We start from the raw sequence: 13223 nt of genomic DNA on the forward strand, positions 1-13223 counted from the left end.
AGACACTTCCAGCCATTTGCGAAGGTTTTCTTCAAGCCAACATCAAGGATAATCCCCCTTTACATTGATTACACAGGGCAAGTGTTGTGGCCGTCAGCTGCATGTAAGATAAAAGCATTCAAGAGAGGCCACACAGGATCTAATCCGCCTTCGGGACGGACCGATAGGGTTGAGCACAATGCAGTATGTCAGGTTTCCTGGTACAAAAATAAGCTAGTCACTGAAGGCATGACATTTCGAGCCGCATAGATAAATTTACTGCTGCTTGAGATGTATTGCTCAATTCACTTGCCGTTTTTTGAGTAACAGATACCAGATGCATATGGAAGGTTGGAGCGTTATTATAGCAGAAGCTTTAACTGGATTTTTCAAATGTGGTTTTGATGCCAATTTTTATCACATTTTTAAATATGATGAACAGGATTTGGTTGTGCTCTCAAAGGAAACAATGTTAACGGCTTTTCAAATCCCCTCCCTTGTGAACACTGCCAAAAATTATTTTCTTATTCATTTTCCATTACAAATATAAAAAAATAATAATTATGATACATTTATGTGAGAAGGAAAAGTACTTAGATATAAATATCTTAGATTCTTAGATATCAGTAGAGTCATGCTGCAAAATTGGTGCAAATTGCTGTCCCACAATAAAAAAAACACATTTAAATAGCATTTAAGTATTCAAATCTTAGATGTTTACTAAAATCCTTCTATTATCTATCAAAACCCTCAATAATATTTAAAATATCAGTAAGCTTAATATATTTAAAATCATCGTTTAATTGGGTACTTTCTATTGGGAGATGGCTGTACTGAACCGTAAACCCTAAACTTATGAAAATGAAATTTAAATTTTTTTATTTTTATTTTCATATTTTTTTCATAAATATATTTTCTTTCAAACTAATGAATACTTAACTTTGAAATCAGTATAATCAACTTTTTGCCTTTTACAATGAAAAATTGGATTTAAAATCTCAACAAACAAATCTTTATTTAATGTTAAAAAATGTAATTGTTGTTGATTTACCTCTAAAAATGTTTAATAAAATAGCAATAAATAAATAAATATATATATATTTTTTTCTTTTGCAATGTAGATATAAGCAAAATCTTAATAGGTCAATATAATATATTATATTATTATTACTGTGTTTCAGTTGTGACAAATTTGAGAAGAGGACAAGTATTCCAAAACTTTCTAAAAATACAATATGAGATATTTCTACTAGAGAACAAGACAAAAATACTGAGTAAGAATTTTTTTTTTTTTTTTTTTTTTGCAGCAGTCCTTTTTTTTTTTTTTTTTGCAGCAGTTAAATCAGTGGTTCTCAACCTTTTTGAGTTCAAGGGCCCTATTTTGTCCACAACAATTTTCCAAGGCTCCATGACTTTTCCAGTTGTACGTGATTTACTGGATAAGGATTTACTCACAATTTATACCCAATCAAATATTTTAGAGCTTGGCAAATCCTTGGCAGTCCAAAAAATGTATATATTCAAATTTTATTCATCATAAAAGTTAAGATTTTAACTTTCCAGGTCCACAAATCACAGTTAAAATGAGCCTTTCCTCATATATCCAGGTTTTCTGTAAAGGGGCAATCCTGGTTATTCAAAGACAAAAAAACAGTTTTTAAGGGGGTGGTCAAAAATCTTTTGATTTTTAGGTTTTTTTTTAAGCTTATTTTATGCTTGTTGGTCTTCTTACAAATCATTCTAAAGTCCTCTTAGAAGTTTGTCGAGGTTGAGAACCACTGCTTGAAACCAATGTTGTTCCCTAATAGCTTCTCTAGTAGTCCAAATGAATAATTTTCTGGATGTCTCCGTTCTCCTGTGTAAAGGAACAGAAATCGTTTCAAAAAACTTGGACCAGCGCGAAAAGTCATACTCACTTCCTTTGGTGGCATATCCCTTGTGCTTATTGTATACAAATGGAAATTACCTCCCTGTCATGGTAGCTTCCCATTGCTGGCTAAATGTCACGCTAAGCAAGAATCAAGGCTGTGCCGTACTCTGCACATAAGGACAGAAGGGGTGTGTTGCGAACGATTAGCATTTAGCTATTGCAGCCGCCACTAGGCGTGACAACCAAGTAATGAGATAAACATTTTTGCCGTCTCACAAAATAGCACACGACACGGCTGGAAGTAGGCCGAGCGTTTCCGCAGTAATAAATGATTCGAACGGTGAAATAGTTTTCACTGCCACATCAGCGCCTCGCATAAACAAAATTAGAACATCTTCGAGATTTCCATCCGTGGAAATGTTTGGACGTACTTTCTCTGTTCAGACTCAAACTAATACTGCGTTCAAAATTATTTTAGGTTTGGTTTTTCGTATTAAGTTTGTATTTGCTAAGATATTCACTAGCCTTGAAAGGGTGTCTGAATTCAATCTCTGTTTCTCTACACAGCTGACTAACCTAACCGAGGTCCATGATCAAATCAGTGGGATGGCACGGTGCCCCTATAACCCTCTGCATAATTCCACTGCCCTCATCACTTCCAGCGGGGAGCTGTATGCCGCCACAGCCATGGACTTTTCCGGCAGGGATCCGGCAATCTACCGCAGCCTGGGAGGACTTCCACCTCTGCGTACTGCTCAGTACAACTCCAAATGGCTCAATGGTATTATATGAAAGATATTCAATTCAATGATGACATTATATCACTGTGGTTTAATGTTTTTGGAAAATTTAATTTAATTAAATGTGGTCCAAGTTGTCTTAAAAAGTTCTAAAAAGGAAAGCTCTGTCATCATTTACTCTTCCAACACTTCTATGACTTTCTTTCCATAACACAAATGGATATTTTAGGCACAATGACAGTATCCATCACTGTTGACTTTTATTGTAAGGAAACGTTCTAACATAGGCTTTTGTGTTCCAGATTAGAGGCTTTGAACAACAATAGAGGGAGTAAATGATGACAGATTTTTTTCTCTCTTTTTTTTTGGGTGAGTTGCACATCTCTTTTGAAGAACTCTGCTTGTTTAATTAGTGCCGTTGTTCTCAACTGGTGGTTCACAGCACAAAAATAGGCTGCAGGTCTGTTCTGATAAGGTTTCAAACATCTGCGCTAAATGCGGAAAAACAAAGCGTAACTTAACCAAGCAATTGTGCATGGTTGGGAAAGCAAAATAATCATACTTGTGATCCTTTCAAACATATGAGAAAGCGCTCCTCAGATCTTTTGTTGTTGACTTCAAATAGCACGCGTCTAGTCAAGTTTGACTGTGTTTTGGTGCAACATAAGTCATATCATAAGGAGGCAGAGAAATTAGAATATGCCAAAACGAGTGAGTTGTGGGACATGTCCTCATCTTTAAAAAGCATGCACAAACACTGTACAAATGAATACAATTTTAGTATTTTTAGTCAGTAGGCAGTTGAAAATCACTGGTGTTTTTGTGCAGGAGTATTATATGTGACTCTGGACCACAAAACCAGTCTTAAGTAGCATGGGTATATTTGTAGCAATAGCCAAAAATACACTGTATGGGTCAAAATTATCGATTTTTCTTTTATGCCAAAAATCATTAGGATATTAAGTGAAGATTGTGTTCCATAAAGACATTTTGTACATTTCCTACTCTAAATATATCAAAACGTAATTTTTGATTAGTAATATGCATTGCTAAGAACTTCATTTGGACAGCTTTAAAGGTGATTTTCTCAATATTTAGATTTTTTGCATCTCAGCCAAATATTGTCATATCCTAACATACATACATCAATGGAAAGCTTATTTGTTCAGCTTTCAGGTGATGCATGAATCTCAGTTTTGAAAAAATTGACACTTTTGGCTGGTTTTGTGGTCCAGAGTCACATTTTAGCATTTAAAAGAATTGCAATTACCTGAATGGACCATTTGAAAGGCATAGTCAAACCAAAAATGAAAATTCTGTCGATCTCCGTTATATGATTCCAATCCTGAATGACTTACTTTCTTCTAGGGCTGGACACGAATTTCACGCTTTGATTCGAATCTGATTCACAATTTATTTTGGATATATATCAGGTACAGTACATGCCAAATTTTCTGAAGGAAAAAAAAACTAATGCTGTTAAATATACAGGAGAGTCAGTACTCTTTAGGTTAAGGTTAAAATTAACTGATTTGTATACAAACACTTAAATTACACTCAATGAAGTTTTTATAATATAAGGTAAAATTGGATAATTATATTTCTACTTCAATTCGTTTTTCGAAATATAAACTTCTAATTGGTGGCTGTCATAAAAACTTGACAGATTTATTCAAGCATAAATAAAACATTGAAGAACAGTACAAATTTTAATGAATATGTTATATACTCCTCTTTAGGGTTCACTTTTCTAGCTGACTAATGAGTTTATGGTCACTGAATGTTTTTTTTCTGAGGTAAATGTAACATTATTGTTTACAAGCTGTCATATTAATATCTTTGCATGGTTGAAACACAGATTGAGTGATTACATGAGACAGGATACGGATTTCCGAATGTTTATTCATGTTTATTTTGTGCTTAAACTAGTATTAAAGCATAGGAGATGATCAGTTTACTCCACATTAAACAGCGTCAAAATGGCATTTATTGTTTGAATACGGCAATAAAATGGACAGAATTTGAAATCTGAGACTTTGTTTCACATCAAAAGTAACAAAGCACAAAGCTTATTGCGATTTATTGGATGGGAGGTGCACTACGTTCCACTCAATAACTGAAAACAGGCTAGAATAATTGATTCTTGGGATTTGAGAATCAATATTGTTTCATAAAAATGATAATCAATTAAAATCAAGAAATTAATATTTTACCCAGCCCTACTTTACTCTGTGGAAGAATGTTGGCAGGGTTCGTACAAGGTGCTTAAAGTGCTTGAAGTACTTGAATTTGACTTTTTGAAATGTAAGGCCTGAAAAAACCCTTGAAGAGGTACTTGAAAAGTGCTTTAACTATTAAAAGACAATATATCTATGAAATAAGTGTTCAATTGTTTCAATAAGCACATATCTTTTCATGCAATTCAAAAGACTTCATACCTTTTTTGCTTATTTCAATTAATGTCAGAAAACTATCAAGCTAAGCAAGTAGTAGCACTAGAGGAATAAATTAAGCAAATCAACTGAGTCATTTACGCTGGAACTGCTCTGATTGATTCAAACTCGCGACTTTGATCATTCATTTCAAGTGATTCACTAGCAAAAACTAGATCAAATTAAAAGAGCCATTCATTTTCAAATTTCAAAATCACTTGTAATGATTTCAAAAAGCACATAGTAATGGGTCAAACTGAGCTTTTCAAAACTCCAAATAAGTTAAACCATTGCTTCGCAAAATGATTCTGTGTTTTGGAGCGTTCCAATCGGATTGTGTATCGCAAATCATTTGATTCAGATTGGGACTTCAAATCGCTTATCTTGAATAATTTGATTTAGATCGGAACAGGTTTGTGAATCATTTTGCGAAATCAAATGATTCACGATCTGCAATTTGGTTCGCAAATCGTTTAATTAAGATCAGGACTTCAGAGCAATTCCGTGAATCTTTTTTTCTTAAACAGTAGAAAACATCAAACAATTATTGCAGTGCAATTATAAAGACAAAACAAACAAAAAAAAAAAAGAAAGAAGAGATACACAATTACAAATCCCTTAAGAAAACTAACCATTGTTTTACTGTAGTAAAAGTGTAGTATTCTTTGTAATATTTTCAGCTTCATTTTATTTTTTGTCATTTTTTGATTAGTATATTTTTATTTATCTATTTCTCTTTTTTTATTTGAAATGTTAGACTTTGTTCAATAAGATATTAAAAATCAATAAAGTAGTGCTTGAAAGTCCAGGTGTAACGCAGGACTCAGGGAAGCGTGTAAGATCCAAACGCAAGCTTCAATAAACAGATCGTAGTCAGGCAGGGTCAATATCCAAGCAAACAGTGTAACGGAGGCAAAACAATAGCGTAATCCACAAAAACACAGGCAGAGTCCAAAAACCAGAGAGGGCAGTCTGAAAAGTAACAAATAAACAAGGCAAAAACTATGGCAATGAAACAGAACAAAACAATGGCAAAACTATGACAAGAAACAAAACCGTGGAAAAATATCAAAACAGAGCAATGAAACAGGAGAAACGCTTAGTAAAGTCCGCACAACAAAACAATACTTTGCGGGGCCTGTTTGGTGTAGGCCTCCTTAAATGGCCACCAAACAGGAAGTAACCAAGGAGGCAGCAGAGGGAGCAGCAACAGTCAGTGTAGTTAAGGGCACCCTCTGCTGGCGTGGCGTTACACCAGGAATTTCATTTTACAGCATCTGCACAAACCCTGTGTTGGTAACCAACCTTTTTAGTCACCACTGACTTCCATTGTATGGACAAAAAAACACTTGAGATATTCCTCAAAATATTTAGAAGAAAGAAAGTCAAACAGGTTTTGAACAATATGAGATTGACTAAAGGATGACAGAATTTTCGTTTTTGCATGAGCTGTTTCTTTAACTATCTTTTCTCTAATCTTTTCTCCAAACCTAAACATCAACGTCCAAAGTGAAAAAAGCACCAGAGCTGATGGGTTTAAAAATTATTATCTGAGAATCTTGACAGAGAAGAATTTTTGCCTGATTTACATTTACATTACATTAACTTTTTTCCAATTGATTTTTTCCTCCTTCATGTTGTGCAAATGTGCTAAGCTCCTCACCACAAAAGAAAATGAATTCCCTGTCAATCACAACCACCAACTCACTTTGAATCTTACGAAGTTGGCCATGACGGTTGCTCTTTTCGCCTTTGAGAGGCGCGTGCGCTCATCTATTTTGAATGGAGAGCGATAATTAAACGAGTAAGCTCTCTTTGATCGTTTCTCTTCGTAACCTTTCTCTTCTCCCGTGACAAATGAGTTCGTCCATTACCTAAGCATAAGATTAATAAACGCATCTCGATGGGCCAGCGGTTCTGCTCTGTGTGCAATCTGTTATTAATCACTGTCATCCTGTCCTCCGTTTCTGTCAAACTCAGAACCCAACTTCGTTTCCTCCTATGACATGGGCAACTTCACCTACTTCTTCTTCCGTGAGAACGCCGTGGAGCATGACTGTGGCAGGACGGTGTTCTCTCGCGCCGCCCGCGTCTGCAAGAACGACATCGGGGGTCGTTTTCTTCTGGAGGACACCTGGACCACCTTTATGAAGGCCAGGCTTAATTGCTCACGGCCGGGCGAGATTCCATTCAACTACAACGAGCTGCAAGGAACCTTCTTCCTGCCTGAACTCGAGCTTCTCTACGGGATTTTCACCACTAATGTGTGAGTAAAGCACCTTTTGATCACAACACACTCTTACGTTCAGGGTTTCAAATCACAGAAGTCAGCTTATGACTTATTATTTCGAGGAGAAACTCAATTTTGTGGTCTACATTATCAGCAAAAGCCTGTAATTAATTGCATGTTTTTTTTTTCTATCTATCGTATATTTTACATTTTCTTTGTTTTTTTTTTGCTTACCTACTGTTATCTCTCTGGTTGTGTGTGATCTGTATCACAGTCAGCAATGGACAGATCCATTTTTCACATTCCGATCCACTATGCTTTAATGATTGTCAGTGGAAGAAGTGTTGCGTATAAGTGTGTTTATGTGTGTGTGTGTGTGTGTGTGTGTGTGTGTGTGTGTGTGTGTGTGTGTGTGTGTGTGTGTGTGTGTGCTGACTGCCTCCTTCTGACTCTGTTCTCAGCAACAGCATTGCAGCATCAGCAGTGTGCGCCTTCAATCTGAGCGCTATTACCCAAGTGTTCAGTGGGCCTTTCAAGTACCAGGAGAACTCGCGCTCCGCTTGGCTGCCCTACCCCAATCCCAACCCTGACTTTCAGGTAAGCACCCAGAAAATGACAGCCACTTTTACAGACAGTATGTATTCGCTTCATCTGCTTTAAAAGTTAAGTGGCACTTTCCACAAATAGGGGACAGAATAGGGCCTGAAACTCTCAAATGGTCAGCGAAAGGAGGTTCTTAACCTTCAGAGAATGTTGATCATTGTCCTTCTCATCAAGAAGTCAGTCTGAATATTCTAAGAGTTTTGTTTTCCATTTATTTGATGAGGTTTGGGAAATTTCAAACCGTTAACTGTATTTGTTGTTTGTGTGTTTTTAGTTTTTTTTAATAGTAAACATTGAAGAATTTTGAAGTCAAAAGTTTACATACACCTGCAGAATCTGCTAAATGTTAATTATTTTACCAAAAATAAGAGGGATCGTCCAATTGCATGTTATTTTTTATTTAGTACTGACCTGAATAAGATATTTCACATTAAAGATGTTTACATATAGTCCACAGAGAAAATAAAAGTTGACTTTATTAAAAAAAAAAAAAACTGTTCAAAAGTTTACATACACTTGATTCTTATTACTGTGTTGTTACTTAAATGATCCACAGCTGTTTTTTTTTGTTTTGTTTTGTTTAGTGATAGTTGGTCCTGAACAGTTAAACTGCCTGCTGTTCTTCAGAAAAATCCTTCAGGTCCCACAAATTCTTTGTTTTATTTTAGCATTTTTGTGTATTTGAACCCTTTCCAGCAATGACTGTATGATTTTGAGATCGATCTTTTTACACTGAGGACAACTGAGGGACTCATATGCAACTATCACAGAAGGTTCAAACGCTCACTGATGCAGAAGGAAACACAATGCATAAAGAGCCGGGGGTGTAAACTTTTGAACAGAATGATAATGCATACATTTTTCTTATTTTGCCTAATATATATATATATATATATATATATATATATATATATATATATATAAATAAAAAAAATGTGATATTTAAGCAAAATAAGACAAATGTAAACATTCTTCATTCTGTTCAAAAGTTTTCACCCCCTCGGCTCTTAATGCATCGTGTTTATTTCCTTTCATTCCTTCTGTAATAGTTGCATATTAAGTCCCTCAGTTGTCCTGCTGGAAAGGGTTCAAAAGGGTTGGTTGAGAATAAAAAAATGGGTTGACGTCAGTATTTGACGTTAATTTGACGTGGGCTTGATTTACATAACCTAAAAACAACCACATAACGTCAGCTGACATTGGTCTTGGACATCAAATTAATGTTGACATTAGATGTTGAACTGACATTGAATTTTGCTCAGCTGACATTGCAACCGAAATTTAACTAAATATCAACGTCTTATAATGTCTTAAATTCAGTCAACAACATAATATGTGTAAAAAAAGAGAAAATAATAATAATTGTCTTATCACAATGCTGTAGGAACCACTTGATTATACTTCTATACGGTTATTAAAATTAGTTGTTAATATAAATATTTTTACTTGATTTTGTAAATTAATTGAATTTGTATTTAACAGAATATGTCAAAATGATGGTATGATTTGAATTGTTTATTACAACTGAGGTGAGACAGATCAAAATCAACATAATTTAAAAACCACAAACATTTAATCCTAGGTTAATAACAATACAAAACGTGGGATTTGTGTCTCTGCTGCTCTAATGCCAAATAAAACGGTATTTGTGAAAAGTACCAGGTCTCTTTCTGTTGGCAGCACTCCAGCAGTAAACAACCCAGAAAAAATAATTGACTTTCTCACCTCAACTACCACCTATGTGTGTCCAATTAAAACGAGATGGTGACTGATGTTTTTGGTTGTATTGCCTCATGTGTTTGCCTGATTATTCTCAGAAAAAAAGAAAAAAAAAAAGAAAATGTGAGGTGAATTTTTATTTTTTCTGAGTACTGTCCAATTATCCAAAACCCACAAACACCCAATGATATTGTCGATGATAACAGAGAAGAGACGGATCTGGCCACGGTTCCTCAAGCCTCTCTCATGGTCGTTAATTTGCCTCCATTTCCATGTCGTTCTATTGCTCATGAATTTATTAATAAAGTTGCCAGCTTATAACATTTTTGGCAGGACAATTAAAACGATAAGAGCTAATAAAGCCAGTATTCATCTCCTGTGGAGTATTGCCAGGAACTTCACAATGACTGAGTCTGAAGTGCATTAGTTTTAAGACTCTCTTCAGAAATCTAAACTCTAGTGGTCAGCATGGAAGAATGTATCCGTGTCTAAAGTATTTACCTTAAAGGATACCTATTACAATATGTAGTCTTAGGTGTCCCCAGAATGTGTCTATGAAGTTTCAGCTCAAAATATCCTCATTTATTATATAATTTTGAAAATGCCTATTTTGAGTGAAAGCAGAAACACACTGTTTTCATGCATGACTCTTTAAAAGCAAATGAGCTTCTGCTTCCTGCCCCCTTTTTCAGAATATAGCTATGCCTTTACAGCTTGTACGTCAGATATTCTGCCAAAAGCATCTGTTTGGCTTTGATATTCAATTCTAATGCTTTTCAAACCATATTAAACTTCTGATATATGGTTTCTGGATTTTCACATCCAAAGCACGCGCACACGGCTGTCACACAGAATGTGAATACTAAACTAAGTTCTCTTTCATGTCTTATTGCGCTTAAACTGTCAAATTCACACAAGTTCAGAGAAAGACCTACCCAAAAAATCTTCTGGTTTGTTCTTTCTCACATTTTTTTGGTTGTAGATACACTGGGAATCTGATTAAAGCACTTGAACCTTTAAATTGCTGGTAATTGCTTGATAGTAAAGCAGTTGAATATGTTTTAAAGGAGAAGTTCAGTTCCAAAACAAAAATGTACAGATAATACACTCACCCCCTTGTCATCCAAGATGTTCATGTCTTTCTTTCTTCAGTCGTAAAGAATTTATGATTTTTTTTTAGGAAAATTGTTCAGGAATATTCTCCATATAGTGGATTTCTATGGTGCCTGCGAGTTTGAACTTCTAAAATGCATTTTAAATGCAGCTTCAAAGGGCTCTAAATGATCCCAGCCGAGGAAGAAGGGTCTTATCTAGCAAAACGATCAATTTGTCAAGTTATACTTGTCAAGTTATACTATTTAACCTCAAACGCTTGTCTTGTCTAGCTCTGCGTAAACTCTGTGTATTCAGGTTCATGACAGTTTGTTAGGGTATGTCAAAAAACTCCCATCTCATTTTCTCCTCCAACTTCCAAATCGTTCTACATCACTGTTTTACCTTTTTTTGTAAAGGCTGTTTGACCCTCCTTGTGCGTTAATTCTGTAAACAGGGGTCGGTACTTCTGTGATGTAGGATGAATGAACCGGAATGCACAGAGTTCAAGTACATAATTTGTACATTTTTTTTAGAAATTAACTGGTCATTTCGCTAGAAAAGACCCTTCTTTCTATTTAGAGCCATTTGAAGCTGCATTTAAACTGCATTTTGCAAGTTCAAACTCACGGGCACCATAGAATTCCACTATTTAGAGAACATTCCTAAAAAGTTTTCCTCAAAAAACATGATTTTTTTTTGCGACTGAAGAAAGAAAGAAATGAACATCTTGGATGACAATGGGGCGTTATTATGTACATTATCTGTAAATAAGTAAGTGAACTTCTCTTTTAATTCAGGCTGAGATCCATGACCAGATCCAGATGGATTCTGCAAACTTCTTATTTACATTTTACATGCTTATTTTGGGGTGAAATTCTCCGGAATGAATCTAAACATAGTAAATTGCATTCGATTACATGTTTCACCTCTAATAACAAACATATGAGGGCCAGATGCTCTGAATGACGTGTTCAAATTCTTTGAAAATCTTAGGCACTTTCTGTTGGAATTGGGTGCAGATTCTATGCGGGCCTGGTAATGACCCCATTAAAATGACTTGACTACCATATCTAAACCCTTTAGAAACTGTCTGATCAGCATAGACTTCTTTTCTGGATCAGCTGAATCAGACTCTCTCGTCTGGCTTATTGAAGCCGATCTCTGTGACCTGATAATTAAGTTTCCGAAGTCCACGTGAGAGGAAAAAAGTCTTCTACTTTGAAGCACAAGGATTCATGACGTGCAAGCGCCCCACTTTATCTAGCTCGCTGTGACATCTTCATCAAGCGAATGTCCATGTTGTTGAGGCCAGATTTACGAGTTTTAAATTTATAGCCTCCAGCATTGATGGAAAATGGTTTGCCGTATATTCTGTTCTTGAAAGACTAACATGCACTCCATTTGAGTAGAATTATGCCTGCGCTGATCTCCAGCTGATTGATGTTGGATTATATGTGATCCAAGAGAGAGTGCAGGTTTTGTGAGGCCAGCTAATTTGTTTCTCCATATAAAATCGTATTCAGGGGGAAAACAGTAATTTAGGGAAACAACTGCTAGCCAGATTTCAAAATCCTTTCCTATAGGTGAAATACTCATAATTTCATTCAGCAAGCAACAGTGTTTGTGTACTTCAGACCAACTTTCTAAACATTCACCTGCATCTCTCTGTTTGTGTCTCTTTTGTTCTTTCTCAGTGTGGCACTATCGATTACGGCTCCTATGTGAACTTAACAGAGAGGAACTTGCAGGACGCCCAGAAGTTCATTCTGATGCACGAGGTGGTGCAACCCGTCGTTCCTGTGCCGTACTTCATGGAGGACAATGTGCGCTTCTCCCACGTGGCTGTGGATGTAGTGCAGGGCAAAGACATGCTCTATCACATCATTTATTTAGCAACAGGTATAGTACCACATCACCTCTGCATAAAAATAGAGGTCTGTAAGTAGAGTTAACATTTATATACATTTAATATAGTCTAAAATAAGCACCGCATAGGATATACATTACAGATGAAGGTTAATGGACTTGCATCGTGAGAGGCTCTACTAATAGCACACAACTTTCTGCAGAATTGCAAATGTAGTCCATTAGTTGTGGCAAAAGCTAATAGTGAGTGATTTTATTAGTATAGATTAGTATAGACTCATTACCACCTCAGTCAAAAACAGAAAAGATAATTTTGTAAATAAACAAAATAAGATGTTAATTTAATATATATACAGTTGAAGTCAAAAGTTTACATACACCTTGCAGAATCTGCAAAATGTAAATTATTTTACCAAAATAAGAGAGATCATACAAAATGCATGATGTTTTTTATTTACTACTGACCTGAATAAGGTATTTCACATAAAATACCTTTACATATAGTCCACAAGAGAAAATAACAGTTGAATTTATAAAAATTACCCTGTTCAAAAGTTTACATACACTTGATTTCTAATACTGTGTTGTTACCTGAAAGATCCACAGCTGTTTTTTTTTTTTTTTTGGTTGTTGTTGTTCAGAAAAATCCAACACTCACTGATGGTTCAGAAGGATACACAATGCATTAA

The 13223-nt window shown here is 35.4% G+C and overlaps 1 protein-coding gene across 1 annotated transcript in view; it reads left to right on the forward strand.

The window, feature by feature from the left end:
• sema5a (sema domain, seven thrombospondin repeats (type 1 and type 1-like), transmembrane domain (TM) and short cytoplasmic domain, (semaphorin) 5A) overlaps nucleotides 1–13223 on the forward strand; it is a 145500-nt gene that overhangs the window by 32096 nt on the left and 100181 nt on the right. The window contains exons 6-9 of the mRNA XM_073830555.1: nucleotides 2417–2630; nucleotides 7002–7287; nucleotides 7713–7848; nucleotides 12363–12567. Coding sequence (XP_073686656.1) covers nucleotides 2417–2630; nucleotides 7002–7287; nucleotides 7713–7848; nucleotides 12363–12567 — 841 coding nt within the window. The remainder of the gene's footprint in view (nucleotides 1–2416; nucleotides 2631–7001; nucleotides 7288–7712; nucleotides 7849–12362; nucleotides 12568–13223) is intronic.

The sequence above is a fragment of the Garra rufa genome, chromosome 24, assembly GCF_049309525.1.
Source record: "Garra rufa chromosome 24, GarRuf1.0, whole genome shotgun sequence".
Taxonomy (NCBI): domain Eukaryota; kingdom Metazoa; phylum Chordata; class Actinopteri; order Cypriniformes; family Cyprinidae; genus Garra; species Garra rufa.